The 15,943-nt window shown below is 43.6% G+C and overlaps 2 protein-coding genes across 3 annotated transcripts in view; one reads left to right on the top strand and one right to left on the bottom strand.

The window, feature by feature from the left end:
• The window catches only part of HYCC2 (hyccin PI4KA lipid kinase complex subunit 2), a 103,431-nt gene extending 99,504 nt beyond the window's left edge, over positions 1-3,927 (bottom strand). For both annotated transcript variants that reach the window (XM_063429865.1, XM_063429866.1), the window contains exons 1-2: positions 3,874-3,927; positions 1,977-2,018 (exon numbers count right to left, since the gene is read on the bottom strand). The gene's annotated coding sequence lies outside the window, so the exon portion shown is untranslated. The remainder of the gene's footprint in view (positions 1-1,976; positions 2,019-3,873) is intronic.
• A 258-nt stretch (positions 3,928-4,185) lies between these two features.
• Positions 4,186-12,818, top strand: NDUFB3 (NADH:ubiquinone oxidoreductase subunit B3). Its single transcript, XM_063429867.1, has 3 exons — positions 4,186-4,299; positions 9,281-9,419; positions 12,582-12,818. Exons 2-3 carry the CDS (start codon positions 9,283-9,285, stop codon positions 12,736-12,738), a joined length of 294 nt encoding a protein of 97 aa, XP_063285937.1. The 5' UTR covers positions 4,186-4,299; positions 9,281-9,282; the 3' UTR covers positions 12,739-12,818.
• The last annotated feature ends 3,125 nt before the right edge of the window (positions 12,819-15,943 follow it).

The following is a 15,943-nucleotide window of genomic DNA, read 5'->3' as shown; positions in this document are numbered from 1 at the left end:
TGACTTACACAGCCTCCCTACACATTTCCAGTAAATAAAGATCTAATGTTCAAACATACTTTATGTACTGTGTTTAATTCTGAATTTCTTATCCATTGTCTATTATTAATAGTCTGCTTTAGCCTCCTGTGTGCGATTACAGTTTAATTTACAGAACAGGAGAGCTCCTTTATGGCAGTGCATTGAGCAGAGAGACTGCAGGGACAGGAGTTAGACAGCTCAATTAAGCTAAAGCTGTTTTGTTGCTTAGACTCTCTCTTTAAATTTGAAATGCCCTTGGAATTCTCACTTTAGTAACTAAAACCTTAAAGGAGCTCCATGAATAGGAAAGAATGGGGAGAGAATCACTATTTAGTAGATATACCTCCTATCTAAAACATTAATTTTTTGAATTGTTGCTGCATGTTGTCATTGAGGTATAAGTAATGAAAATTTGCAAAAGCTGCAGTTCTTATGTCTGCAGCCTTTGCAAGCCCTCTCTTCTCCCTAGGAAGATAATTCAATCTCAGTGCAGGGAAATAACCAGAGGCTTTTCAGTGAGAATCAACTGAACCAGTCATCCCATGCTTAAGCGCGTTTGACCATGTCTTGCACTCGCAGTGCAACAGCCTTCAGGAAGAACGCTGGCCTGATGTAAGATCCGAAAGGAGAAACGGGGAAGAAGACAGATGCACTCAATTAGAGCGCGTCTGCCACTTCCATTAGCTCAAGGGAGCCAACAGAAGAAAGAAGCAAACCTCCTTGGTTGTCTGATTGACTGACAGGGAGGCGTTTTATAATTTCATCATAAAAGTGCTGATTTAAGAAAATGTTATTAAAATACGATACTCCTCATCCATAAGACACTCCAGTAAGTTTTATGGGTATGGAATGGTCCTTCAAGTGAGAGGTTGAATAAGTGAATTCAAGTAAAACTGCCACTGAATAGCAAAAAACACTGGCTAAAATTGTTAATTTTTAAAGGCCATTTTTCCTGCTTGGCTATTTTGGTTGTAAGCAGAGATTCCGCTCTTAATTCACCCCAATGTACTGTTTGGCGAATAATTACATAGTTACATAGCTGAAAAGAGACTTGCATTCATCAAGTTCAGCCTTCCTCACATTTGTTTTTTAATAAAAAATATATATTGGTGAATATTAGAATACTAGTTTAATTTGTAAAATAAACAGCATCATTATGACTGCACACTCTTGTCTGTTCTTAGAAGAGTCTAAAAATATATAATATATAATATATATATATATATATATATATATATATATATATATATATATATATAAAAGAAGCAGTCTCTTTTGTTAATAAACTGCCACATTGTATTTCTCCATGTATGGACTGCATATCTGTTCTTTCACAAGCTGCCACATACCAGCAGACATTCATTTTCATAATAGTCTTCAACTGGTTTGATATGATTACAGTGAAGAAATGATTTTGCTACATGTGTACTGCTAGATTGCAGTCTGCAAAGATCACACAAGATACTGTAGGTCAATTGTACAACCAAATTTAAAACAAATATTATCAGGAAGGAAAATTATCATTTATCACGGACAACTACTGCAAAATAAATCACCATCACTACTAGGTATAATACACACGTCTTCTATATCACGAAAGCAGTTAAGAACAGTTACCAAACAGAGTGCTTTTAACAAGGCTGCTGAAGGGCAAAAACAGATATTACAAAAACATATGCTCATTGCAGGTTTGGTAACAAGAAGTCCATTTGTAATCACTCGTTGATTTCTCAATTCCTAATCTACTGTATGGTATAGTTGACTCATTGAAAAGCTTCTGTGATGCTTATCTGCAATAAGGAGAATTGCAAACGACTGTCTGTGATGTGCAACCCACTCATTCATCATCCAATTATTCTGAAATTTAATTAGTAGGTATAGATTTGGGGACATCCCTGAATAATTGAACACACATTCTGAAAGAAAATGACAGAATGTTTCAACTATGAACTTACCTTTCAGGATGATATCTTTACCATCTTGGGAGTTTACAGCATCTGTTGAAAAATATATAATGCTCTGCTTAAGTGGCTGACTATCACTATTTATCCAGCAAACAGCTTATAATAATAGTACACTCTGATACTCTAGCTCAATCAGTAAAGAAAACGTTAATGGAAGGTAAAAGCTAGGCCTGCATTTCAACAATGAATCTGTAATGCTTTAAATGGTAGAGATGTGCCCATAAACACCCTACATTCCAAGGTGAACTAAAACCAAATAACAGCAAACAGTTGTCAATGAATATCAAAATATGCTACATGTGTAACTAAATTAGAATGCAAAAAGGGCCATTATTATATGGAATTTTTATTATCTCTCAACGCTTTCTGAAACATATATCATGGGATATTCATGGAATATACTGGTAAGATGTTAGCTTATTTTTTTAAGCAATCTCTGCTGAGGTTGCTGGAGTGGTATATTTTAATACAAGAGATAGGAAAGATATTACTGATAAGTCTTCCCTGCCAGTAAAATAGCATTACCATATTTTACACAGAAATTGCTTATTTTGGCAAAAATACTCAAGCATTTAAAGCTTGCAAATGTGTACTTGAAATGGGTGAGAGTAGCAAACAAAAAAAAAGAATTTAAGCAATGATTATTTTGATTTATTGTCAGTTTAAAAATCAAAATGAAAAATGTTTATACGTGTACAAACAATCTTCAGGGCAATGTCTATGAAAGATAACAGCATCTCTGAAACGTGAATCTGGTTTTACAGGTTTGTCTAGAACAACCTTCCCTATACTGTCCAAGGACAACTCTCCTGCATCATGTGCTGCTTCATTCTGTATTCCAACATATAACATGCCAAACATATCATGGCAAGGTAAAAAAAAAAAAAAAAAATGAATCTTTTCAACTATAAATTGAGTGACATGTAGAAGACACAATAAATCAATGAATTAATACACCACTCCTTATTGAATAGGAAAATGTCTGTGAAAATGTCTAATTTAAATAGAAATTATTAAAATATAAACATAATTCAAAATTAACTTAACCTGATGGCATGCCAGACATATACACAGATATACTACTATTATAATTAGACATGTATTTATCATACATCATTATACTTGTTTCAATTTTCCCAAAGCCTAACTAGTTTTCTACAAGGTATCTAAAAGGACACGTGATTTAAAAGGCTATCCCATCCATGACTCCATTCATCTTGATCATCCATTATTCTTGCAGAAGGGTTTTATATATAAGTGCCAAAATAAATCTGATTAGCTGTGGTTCTGAACGATGCGTTCAATAGACTGCAATTACACAGGGGTGCTGGAGATGTTTTAAGATTGTTTTGCAGGGCTCACACACGCAAGCAGAACAAACATCACATATCACAACATGCCTTCACCCAGGCATGTGCATTTATTATGCGAGTTAACAAAAATGTAGATTTTTTTTTGCACTATACATATATGTCTGTATTGATTATAGTTTTTGTTGTTGTTTTTAATTTTTTTGGTTTATGTAATTTTTTTTAAAATTGCAATTAAAATATATATATATTAGTTTGATGCTGTAAAAATCTAAAAAAAATGTATTAATAAAGATTTTTTTTATATTTATATATATGATGAAATGTGAGTAGTTGTGGTGGATTGGTGTTATTGCTGCATTGATAATGGCATGCTAATTGATTTAGAGACTGATTGCATGGGTCCATTCATTGATGTTGTGGATGTTTATACCCCCCTCCCCTTTATAGGGATATCCCCTTCCATCAATATCCTTGCCCTCATTCACTGACAGCCTGGGTGACCCCCTGTGTGGCCAGCTGTCCATTCCCCGCGAGTGGCTGGCTGCTGTTACAGCGGGATTCCCTGCTTGATTTACCTCACTCCTCCTCTCCCGGAGCCCCGGTCATGTCTCCTCTCCAGCTCCTTCCTGACAAGCTGCAGAAACCCACCAACGTCCCCTGCCATAGGACAGCCAGGCTCCGGCAGCAAGCGCCGCCCTGATTGGTTTCCCAGCTAATCCCACACGTCACCACGGAAGCGAGAAGAGCTGTTTGCGTTCTAAGCCTCGGTTTGGAACCCGCGATGCTGATTGGATGTCTTCTAATGCCTGTCGCACTCAATTACTCCCAGAATGTTTAGCCTCAACACTCTTTTTTTTTTTTTCCTCTTCTATAACTTTATTAAGACCATTTTGAAACAGGTTTTCTACAAGGTTACCCTGACATCAGTGCCGCCTCCTGAAGCGCTTATTCCGTTTCCGGTAAAGTGGAGGTGCTCCCTTGAAGGCTATAGCAGGCTGCAGGTGAGAGGGGGTTCTAGCAGGGAGCTCCCAGTTAATGGGCTTAGTAATGTAATCCCTGACAGCTGATATGGCCAGTCTGCTGCTGGCTATTAATATACTTGGAGAGAAATTAATCATTGTGATGGCTGCTGTGTTGTGCATTATTATGGATTAATGTGGATTTATATAGAATATATTTTTTTTTCTCTCTGTTTCAAGTATAACTTGGGAAGTTCAAAAAATACACTCTTGTCACAATGCCAGGTATTTAATATACACAGGATATTGGAAGGTATTGGCATTTCGAGAGAGACAGACAATTGTTAAAGGGACACTATAGTCACCTGAACAACTACAGCTTAATGTAGTTGTTCAGGTATGAGCTATAGCTCCCTGCAGGCAATCTAATGTAAACACTTTATTTTCAGAGAAAATACAGTGTTTACATTGATTGATAGGAATACCTCCAGTGGCCGTCACTCAGACGGCCACCAGAGGGACTTCCTATCATGCAGGGCCCTAAAAAGGCCCTGTACACGTCAGACGTATCAAAATACACTGTGTGCGTGCCTTCTCTCTCCAGCCTGTCAGCAGAGGAGGGGGGCGGGCAAAGACCGCGAGCTGAACTGTCAGTCATGAATGCCGCCCTCTGAAGTATGTGCGGCAAAGCCGCGCATGCGCACAAGAGAGCAATGACGCTTCCAAATGGAAGCGTCTGATTGCTCGCGCCCGCCTATTTCGTCATTTTGACGAAATAGGGGGCGCGGCTTCACGAGGCTCCCGGCGCTGGAACCAGGTGAGTAAAGTCCTCTGCCTGGAGAGTCCCTTTAAAGAAGTTGCAGGCTTGTGGGAACTGAGCTGAAAAAGTGGCCAATATCAAGTGTGGACCATTTTAGGTTTTGATTTATTTAACCCCTTAAGGACCAAACTTCTGGAATAAAATGGAATCATGACATGTCACACATGTCATGTGTCCTTAAGGGGTTAAAGGAATACTCCAGACCTCTAAAGCACTTTAGCTTAATGAAGCCGTTTTGGTGTATAGATTATGCCTCTGCAGGCTCAGTGCTCAATCCTCTGCCATTTAGGAGTAAAGTCACTTTGTTTATGCAGCCATAGCCACACCTCCCTGCATGTGACTTACACAGCCCAACTAAACACTTCCTGAAAAGTGAGATCTAATGTTTACACTTTCTGCACAGTCTGTTTAATTTAGAATTCCTGATTTTCCGCTCTGTTAATAGCTTGCTAGACATTGCAGGAGCCCCGTGTATGTGATTAAAGTTCAATTTACAGAGCAGGAGATAAAAACGTCTAAAGTGTTAACATCTGATTGAAAATTAAAACTATTTTTATTTTTCATGCAGGCTGTATGTGTCGCAACCAAGGGAGGTATGGCTATGGATGCATAAACAGAAACAGTTATTTAACTCCTAAATTACAGAGAATTGAGCAGTGAGACTTCAGAGGCGAAATCTATACACCAAAACGTTTTCATTAAGTTAAAGTTATTTTGGTGACTATAGAGGTCACTTTAATTTTTTTTTTTTAAATATCACAATGGATAGTATAGAGCACATTGATATGGATTTAACATGTGTGCATCTATATCTCATAGGAGGGAGCAAGCCTCTATAAGATCTAACTCTCTATGTTCATTGCGGCTATCCCAGTATCCTATTTCCAGAGCTGTGAATATTTTATACGTAACTGGCTATCACCTAAACTGATCAGCAATACTTACCATAGTGTTGTGGGTGTTTTTTTTTTTTTGTTTTTTTTATTGGTTTTTTTTTTTTACTTTTTTTTTTTAATGAGTACATCATGTGAAGATGTTCTAATACAGAAGATATACAGAATAAGAATTCAAGATGTGTCATGATGTTAATCTGTATATAAGCAAATATATTGAGTCAAAATGTTTTCCGAAAACATTAGGAGATAACTGCATGATTACTATAAATAATGGAACCATCAGGGAATACATAAACTAATGAAGCCATAATCTCTCCCGCAAAATTTCAATACTAGCCTAAATAATATGTTAGTAATAAGTAAAGCTATGCAGAGTCAACATGTGCGACAGTGAGTTCCACAATTTGTATTTTTTAAAACTTAAACCGGATAATGTGCGAATGTTTAGTTAAAAAAACAAAAAGTACATCCTTATGTAAAGCAGTTATGGCATATAGAATGTCACAAAAAGGAATAATGCATTAACTAATACCCAATAATATAAACAGAACAAGCATAGATCCCAGTGGACCAAGTGTTTGATAAGAAACATCACCATTAAAGGGAAACTCCAGTGCCAGGAAAACAATCCATTTTCCTGGCACTGCAGGTCCCCTCTCCCTCCCATCCCCAGTTGCTGAAGGGGTAAAAACACCTTCAGGTCACTTACCTGAGACCCCGCCGATGTCCCTCGGCGGTGGATTCTGCTTGCCGCCGCTCCTCCCAGTCATTACGTCGGCCGGTGGGCGAGACTGATCCCGCCTACTGGCTGGGGAGACCTAATGCGCATGCGCATTAGAGCTCCCCATAGAAAAGCATTGCAAATGCTTTCCTATGGGGAATTGAGATACGCTGGAGGTCCTCACACAGCGTGAGGACGTCCAGCGACGTTCTAGCACACAAGCAGGAAGTGCCCTCTAGTGGCTGTCTAGTAGACAGCCACTAGAGGAGGAGTTAGCCCTGCAAGGTAATTATTGCAGTTTATAAAAATCTGCAATAATTACACTTGCAGGGTGAAGGGTAGTGGGAGTTGGCACCCAGAACACTCCAATGGGCAGAAGTGGTCTGGGTGCCTGGAGTGTCCCTTTAATCTAGTGCTGTGGTATAGCACTAAGTAATTGCAGTCCTTTCACTCTTGAAATAAAGAAAATATATATATTTTTTAAAATGTTGATTTATGAAATTATTCTTGTTCCCACTTACTTTCTGGGTCATACTCCTCGAACATTTATCAAAGTGTTCAGAAAAGAGGTGCACAATTACCGTTTAAATGTGCTTGCATGTTCCATTAGTTTTAAAGATCACTTTTCCTGTTGTTCCATTTCGGAGATCTATTCTTTAACCCTTAAGGACACATGACGTGTGTGACACGTCATGATTCCCTTTTATTCCAGAAGTTTGGTCCTTAAGGGGTTAAACACCAAAATAGGTATAGAAAATACCTATACTTCAATTTTGGAAAATTGTTCTTCAATTTGCATGGTAAAGCCTTGGAGATGTACTCTATGGACTACCAACCAGATTGAAACAGCGCTAAGCAGAATTATTGATTTATAGCAATTTTCATTGGATCTCATGACAGTCACGAAATTAATTGTAAAATAGCTGCAATGTAATGTGCATTCTATTATTATAATAATATTAAATGCTGCCAGAGTTAGAAATAAGGAAGCTGTTTGACTTGTAGTGCACAGTCAAATTGGCAGACCTATTATTATTATTACTGGTATTTATATTGCGCCAGCATATTCTGTAGCACTTTACAATATTATCAAAGGGGGAGATTTAACAATAAATAAGACAATTACAAAAACTTACAGGAACAATAGGTTGAAGAGGGCCCTGCTCAAACGAGCTTACAGTCTATAGGAGGTGGGGTGTAAAACCCAACAGGACAGGAGGTAGCAATCAAGCAAGGTGGAGTGAAGCAGAGCTGGAGGAGAGAATGGAGTGCTGCCCTTTAGGAGAGCAAGGGACAGGTATGTGAGGTAGAGGTTACTCTGGGAGGCCATAAGCTTTTCTAAGGAGATGGGTTTTGAGGAACTTTTAAAATGATTGAAGACTGATAGGAGAGAGCTTGATGGTCGTAGGCAGGCTATTCCAAAGGAAAGGAGCCACTCACGAGAAGTCCTGCAAGCATGAGTTGGCTGTACGGGTGCGAGCAGCAGACAAGAGAAGGTCAAGGGCAGAGCGGAGAGACCGAGAAGGGGCATACCTGCGGATCAGTGAAGAAATATAGGAGGGGCTAGAATTGATCATTGCTTTATAGGTGTGGATTACTACTGTGAACTCCTATAGGATACAGTAGGCCAATGTAAGGACCGACAGAGGGGAGAGGTGTGAGAGGAGTGACTGGAGAGCAAAATCAGTCTAGCTGCAGCATTCATTACAGACTGTAGCAGGGCAATACGACTTGTGAGAAGACCTATTAGGAGAGTTACAATAATCCATGCGAGAGATTACTAGAGCATGGACAAGCTCCTTAGTAGCATCTTGCGTAAGAAAGGGGCGGATGTGGGCTATGTTTTTAAGATGGAATCTACAGGATTTTGTAACCGACTGGATGTGAGGCTGAAATGTGAGGTCAGGATCAAGCATAACCTCAAGACAGGGCGCTTGCAAGGATGGACTGATGTGGGTACCACTCACTTGAAATAATGGTGAAAGAGTGGGTTAGGAGGACGAAAGACAAGGAGTTTAGTCTTTCACCTATTCAATTATAAACCTAAAACAAGGGATATCATTTGGGATAACCGCTTCGTGATTCATGGAGAGATCTGACTGCCATTCTTAAGTCGAGAAATATTTTATTTTTTTTCTAGTTTGTTGCAAAATAAAAAATGCAATTCAAACTGTGGGGGTTTTGTCTGCATTCTTTTAGATCAACCGCAAAAACAGATCTGATAGAGCCTGAACTTGTTGGACACCAGTCTCTTTTCAGCCTATGCAACTATGAAAGCATGCGTGCTTTCTGAATGTTTTTGTGATGAGATGAAGTAGAGGTGTGTATAGCGAAGTACTGAGCCATTACATGTTGCTTCTTCTTGGACAAGGCTAAACAAACCTTGAAACAAGTGTTACTGTGATGATTTTCTGTAGAGCTGATTGTACAATTTAGGAAGGGATTACAAATATTTTATCAACCACTAACAGTTTGTGAATAAGTGTTGCAGTGTTATGTTTATCCTCTTTCTTTAATCCATATTGTTGGAAAGTTAAAGATTTGCTTATATTGCTTATTAATATCTGATATATCAACATTTCATAGATATGGGCCACGGACATGAACATCACGGGCATGGAAAGCTTCACATGCCTGATTACCGGCAATGGAAAATAGAGGGCACTCCACTAGAGCAAGTACAAGAGAGACTGGCTAGGCGAGGATTGAGAGATCCGTGGTTAAGGTATGCTCTTAAGACACATGGCTTTAACTCCTTCCCTCCTTTCAGTTTACTTTTATAAGTTTACAACAAGAAAGTTGCTTAGAATCTAGGAGCCAGCTAAAAAAAGTTAGGAGCCGGTTTGTTGTGTTTTTTTTTTTTTTTTAACAAAGCTTAATTTTCAATAATGATAAAATCCTTAAAGACCTGCTACAGTCACCAGAAGCACTATAGCTTAATGTAGAGGTTCTGGTGTCTATATCCTGCCCCTGCAAGCTTTTCAATAAAAAAAAAAAAACTGTTTTTTTGGAGAATAGGCATGGAGGCGCTGGATGTTCTCTATAGAGCTTCATTGGTTCAATGCATCTCTATGAGAAGATGCTTATTAGCACATGCGCAATAGCCTCCCAATGCTTACTATGGGATTGCATTGGCGTGGCTGAGATATCAAGATTAATTTTCTCAGCTATGGAGGCGGGGGCAGCCAAAGTGAGACCGGCAAAGGGGGAAAAAAATTAGTAAAACACCTTTCCCAATGCGGTCGGACAGGGCCCGGTCATCAAAACTGACAGACGCACTGACTGACTGACTGGCGGGCGCGCTGACTGACTGACTGGCGGGCGCGCTGACTGACTGACTGGCGGGCGCGCTGACTGACTGACTGGCGGGCGCGCTGACTGACTGACTGGCGGGCGCGCTGACTGACTGACTGGCGGGCGCGCTGACTGACTGACTGGCGGGCGCGCTGACTGACTGACTGGCGGGCGCGCTGACTGACTGACTGGCGGGCGCGCTGACTGACTGACTGGCGGGCGCGCTGACTGACTGACTGGCGGGCGCGCTGACTGACTGGCGGGCGCGCTGACTGACTGACTGGCGGGCGCGCTGACTGACTGACTGGCGGGCGCGCTGACTGACTGACTGGCGGGCGCACTGACTGGCGGGCGCACTGACTGGCGGGCGCACTGACTGGCGGGCGCACTGACTGGCGGGCGCGCTGACTGACTGGCGGGCGCGCTGACTGACTGGCGGGCGCGCTGACTGACTGGCGGGCGCGCTGACTGACTGGCGGGCGCGCTGACTGACTGGCGGGCGCGCTGACTGACTGGCGGGCGCGCTGACTGACTGGCGGGCGCGCGCTGACTGACACAGGCGGGCGCGCGCTGACTGACACAGGCGGGCGCGCGCTGACTGACACAGGCGGGCGCGCGCTGACTGACACAGGCGGGCGCGCGCTGACTGACACAGGCGGGCGCGCGCTGACTGACACAGGCGGGCGCGCGCTGACTGACACAGGCGGGCGCGCGCTGACTGACACAGGCGGGCGCGCGCTGACTGACACAGGCGGGCGCGCGCTGACTGACTGACTGGCGGGCGCGCTGACTGACTGACTGGCGGGCGCGCTGACTGACTGACTGGCGGGCGCGCTGACTGACTGACTGGCGGGCGCGCTGACTGACTGACTGGCGGGCGCGCTGACTGACTGACTGGCGGGCGCGCTGACTGACTGACTGGCGGGCGCGCTGACTGACTGACTGGCGGGCGCGCTGACTGACTGACTGGCGGGCGCGCTGACTGACTGACTGGCGGGCGCGCTGACTGACTGACTGGCGGGCGCACTGACTGACTGACTGGCGGGCGCGCTGACTGACTGGCGGGCGCGCTGACTGGCGGGCGCGCTGACTGACTGGCGGGCGCGCTGACTGACTGGCGGGCGCGCTGACTGACTGGCGGGCGCGCTGACTGACTGGCGGGCGCGCTGACTGACTGGCGGGCGCGCTGACTGACTGGCGGGCGCGCTGACTGGCGGGCGCGCTGACTGGCGGGCGCGCTGACTGACTGGCGGGCGCGCTGACTGGCGGGCGCGCTGACTGACTGACTGGCGGGCGCGCTGACTGGCGGGCGCGCTGACTGACTGGCGGGCGCGCTGACTGACTGGCGGGCGCGCTGACTGACTGGCGGGCGCGCTGACTGACTGGCGGGCGCGCTGACTGACTGGCGGGCGCGCTGACTGACTGGCGGGCGCGCTGACTGACTGGCGGGCGCGCTGACTGGCGGGCGGGCGCGCGCTGACGGGCGGGCGCGCGCTGACGGGCGGGCGCGCGCTGACTGACACGGGCGGGCGCGCGCTGACTGACACAGGCGGGCGCGCGCTGACTGACACAGGCGGGCGCGCGCTGACTGACACAGGCGGGCGCGCGCTGACTGACACAGGCGGGCGCGCGCTGACTGACACAGGCGGGCGGGCGCTGACTGACACAGGCGGGCGGGCGCTGACTGACACAGGCGGGCGGGCGCTGACTGACACAGGCGGGCGGGCGCTGACTGACACAGGCGGGCGGGCGCTGACTGACACAGGCGGGCGGGCGCTGACTGACACAGGCGGGCGGGCGCTGACTGACACAGGCGGGCGGGCGCTGACTGACACAGGCGGGCGCGCGCTGACTGACTGACAGGCGGGCGCGCGCTGACTGACTGACTGACAGGCGGGCGCGCGCTGACTGACTGACTGACTGACAGGCGGGCGCGCGCTGACTGACTGACTGACTGACAGGCGGGCGCGCGCTGACTGACTGACTGACTGACTGACAGGCGTGCGCGCGCTGACTGACTGTGACAGGCGGGCGCGCGCTGACTGACTGACACAGGCGGGCGCGCGCTGACTGACTGACAGGCGGGCGCGCGCTGACTGACTGACAGGCGGGCGCGCGCTGACTGGCGGGCGCGCGCTGACTGACTGACTGGCGGGCGCGCGCTGACTGACTGACTGGCGGGCGCGCGCTGACTGACTGGCGGGCGCGCGCTGACTGACTGACTGGCGGGCGCGCGCTGACTGACTGGCGGGCGCGCGCTGACTGACTGGCGGGCGCGCGCTGACTGACTGACTGGCGGGCGCGCGCTGACTGACTGACTGGTTTTTAACCCCTTAAGGACACATGACATGTGTGACATGTCATGATTCCCTTTTATTCCAGAAGTTTAGTCCTTAAGGGGTTAAACAAGTTATTTGTATTTCGTCTGTCTATGTCTCAATTATCAAATTATAATGTAAACAAACACAAGGAAGTATCTGGGTAGGGAAAAAACAGACTTACAGTATTGTCTGCAATTATTTAAATTGGTAGAGAGTGTTCTTTCTTGATGTACGGTATTTCCCTAAACATTTCTTTTCTGTTTATTTCACAGGAATGAAGCCTGGAGGTACATGGGAGGATACGCTAAACCAGCAACCTTTAAAGATGTTCTTGCTAGAGGCTTTAAGTGGGGCTTTGCAGCCTTTGTGGTAGCTCTTGGTGTGGAGTATGTCCTATTTCCACCAAAGAAGTCAGGAGGCCACCATTAGAAACTAAAGAGAACACACAATCTTTGTTGTACTTAATAGAACTACATTAAACTTATTAAGGTGTCATTATTGTATGTAAATTTGCGCGTGTGTCATGATTTTACAGGGTACTATAAATATAAGAGTTCTGCAATGATGCACGGGTGATTGTGAAATTTAACGCATGGAAATACACAGCTGTTTTATTAAAGCAGAACAATCGAAAAACTGCCATATATAAATTGTCATTTATATGCTAGGTTTGCATATGGGGTGAAGTAGTGGGGGGAAAAGCTTGTGCTGTTTTTTACATTTTTTTTAAGGAACTGTCACAACTGTCTGGAATTTACACCATTGAAAATCCGCTATAACTTGTGCCAACATTTGATAAATATTCATAGAATCGAACAGCCACATATTTTTTCTTTTACTTTTGTGGCATGTCACACAAAATATACATTTAGAAAATGTGTGTGTAAAGGTTGTGTGGCTTGTGTGTAGTCGAGGCATGTGTGTAGAGGAATGAAAATGAACGTGTGTATTGTGAAAGCATGGGAAGGCTCTGATGAGGTATGTGTATATGGTGGGTCAGTAATTGATTATTTTATTAAATGAATACTATAGGATCAGGAACACAAACATGTATTCCTGAGTCTACAGTGTTAAAACCCCCATCTAACCCCCAATTGCCTCCCTAAATATAGTAAAAACTTACTTGTATTCAAGTCTGCAGTTTCTGCCTGCTTGGCTGACATCATGAGAAGTAATTCTCTGGGCCAATCACAATGCTTTCCCATAGGATTGACTGAGCCAGTCAATGAGGCAGATCAGGGGCAGAGCCAGCACAAGTCAAATACAGCCCTGGCCAATCGGCATCTCCTCATAGAGATGGGTTGAATCAATCTGGTTTTCTACATTTAATTTTCATTGCACACCTCACAAACACTTTTGTTAAATATAGGGATACGTAAACATAATATTAAAGATCAAGTGACTGTTTGTTTAATAAAGTGAACTTCTACGCACTACAAATGATTCACTGCAGCTTTTTGGTGGTTATGGTGCATTTGTGTTAAAAAGTTTGAGAAATTTTACACGAATCTGAGGGAATTCCATTTCTATGGTGATGAAATAATTAGGAACTGTGGGTGGAGCTCATTATTAAACTATTGTGTAATCATATGCAAGAAGTAAACATAACTGCCCTACACTTAAGTGGTTGTATTGTGAAAACAATCTGTAATAAAACAAAATTATTTCTTGCACCACTTCTACTGTAACGGTGAAGGTAGTCACTGCTGTCTGAGGGGCATAACTGATAAAGGATAATATAAGCTGCATATAGCAAAGAAAGTCAAATACAACTCAAGTGCCACGTGCTTAGTCTAATGCACATTCCAATTCAACATTTTTATTACAATAACATTATCAAAAATAACATGATTAATGAAGATGTACTTGACATACTTTGAAAACACCCAGAAGATTCCTCAGATAGGTGGACTTTATTTCCGAACAGTGCATAACAATGTTTCAGCCCTCGAGTGAGCCTTTGTCAAAGAGACTAAAAATATTACATGTAGTCAGGAACTTCCATGTATCAAATATAAAAAAATAAAAAATTCTAGCGAGAGAAAAATGCATTGAAAAAGTTGGCCGACTACAATGTGTAGAAATAATAAGCGGAGTTGACTTTAGAAGACAAGTCTCTATTTGTGAAGTGAAAACTGCATTTACCGAACTCTACCATATCCATCAATATTTATTGGAACCAGAGCTGTCACAACTAATGCAAAATTAAACAGTTTATTTTTTTTATTTTACTTTTTTTTCCCCTCTGTTTACATGTGTGGATCCAAAATATCAAATTTAGACATTTTACCACATCCGAGCATTGGTTCTGGTGAACTTAAACACACAATCATACAAAGCCCAGTTATTTAGGGATGAGATAGACACCAGAAGAGTTAGATTTGACAGATTTCCACTGTAAACCTGTAGGAGAGGCATAAAATAGAGAAGAATTAGCTTTATATATTATTTAATTTAGGGTTCTCGCAAAGTGCCAGAAATTCAAATATTTTAACCTATACATGACCTTAAATGACAGAGAAAATTTAATAAAAATGTGTAACAAAAATACTATAATTTCAAAATTTCCTAAGATATCTGTATAAAAGGAGATAATTAACACGCAGAGGTATAAAAAGCCAACTATAGGCACCCAGACCACTTCATCTCAATGAAGTGGCCTGGGTGCCAGGTCTGTCTAGTGTTAACCCTGCAGCTGAAAACAGCTGTTTCAGAGAAACTGCTATGTTTCACTGAGGGTTAATCCAGCCTCTAGTGGCTGTCTCATTGACAGCCGCTAGAGGCGCTTCTGCACTTCTCACTGTGAAAATCACAGTGAGAAGATGCTGACGTCCATAGGAAAGCATTGAGTAATGCTTTCCTATGAGTGCTTTGAATGCGCACGTGGCTCTTGCTGCGCATGCACATTCCGCGATGACGTCGACAGGAGAAGGAGAGTTCCCCAGCACAGAGGGAGCCCGGTGCTGGAGAAAGGTAAGTGGCTGAAGGGGTTTTAACCACTTCAGCCCGGCGGGAGTGGTACCCTGAGGTCGGGGGGGACCTAAAGACACTATAGTTACATAGTTACATAGCTGAAAAGAGACTTGCGTCCATCAAGTTCAGCCTTCCTCACATATGCCTTTGCTGTTGATCCAAAAGAAGGCAAAAAAAACAGTCTGAAGCGCTTCCAATTTTGCAACAGACTAGGAAAAAATTCCTTCTTGACCCCAAAATAGCAGTCAGATGTCTCCTTGGATCAAGCAGTTATTACCCCACTTATTAGAAATTATATCCCTGTATGTTATGTTTTTGCAAGTATTTATCCAATTGCAGTTTAAACATCTGTATAGACTCTGACAAAACCACCTCTTCAGGCAAATAATTCCATATCCTTATTGCTCTTACTGTAAAAAAACCTTTTCTTTGCCTTAGATGAAATCTCTTTTCCTTTTATCAATTTTGTAGCTCGTCTCTGCACTTTTTCTAGTGCCATGATATATTTCTTTAGAACAGGTGCCCAAAATTGCACAGCATATTCAAGGTGTGGTCTTACCAGCGATTTATAAAGAGGCAAAATTATATTTTCATCTCGAGAATTTTTCCCCCTATTTATTCATGACAAAACCTTACTGGCCTTAGCAACAGCAGATTGACA

Source organism: Pelobates fuscus, chromosome 8 (genome assembly GCF_036172605.1).
Source record: "Pelobates fuscus isolate aPelFus1 chromosome 8, aPelFus1.pri, whole genome shotgun sequence".
Classification (NCBI taxonomy): Eukaryota; Metazoa; Chordata; class Amphibia; order Anura; family Pelobatidae; genus Pelobates; species Pelobates fuscus.
The sequence above is the reverse complement of the archived record's forward strand: the minus strand, read 5'-3'. Positions and strand labels throughout refer to the sequence as shown.

Coding starts and splice junctions, on each gene's coding strand:
- NDUFB3 (XM_063429867.1), top strand. CDS start 9,283: ATGGGCCACGGACATGAACATCACGGGCATGGAAAGCTTCACATGCCT. Junction 9,420..12,581: donor TTGAGAGATCCGTGGTTAAG/GTATGCTCTTAA, acceptor TTTATTTCACAG/GAATGAAGCCTGGAGGTACA.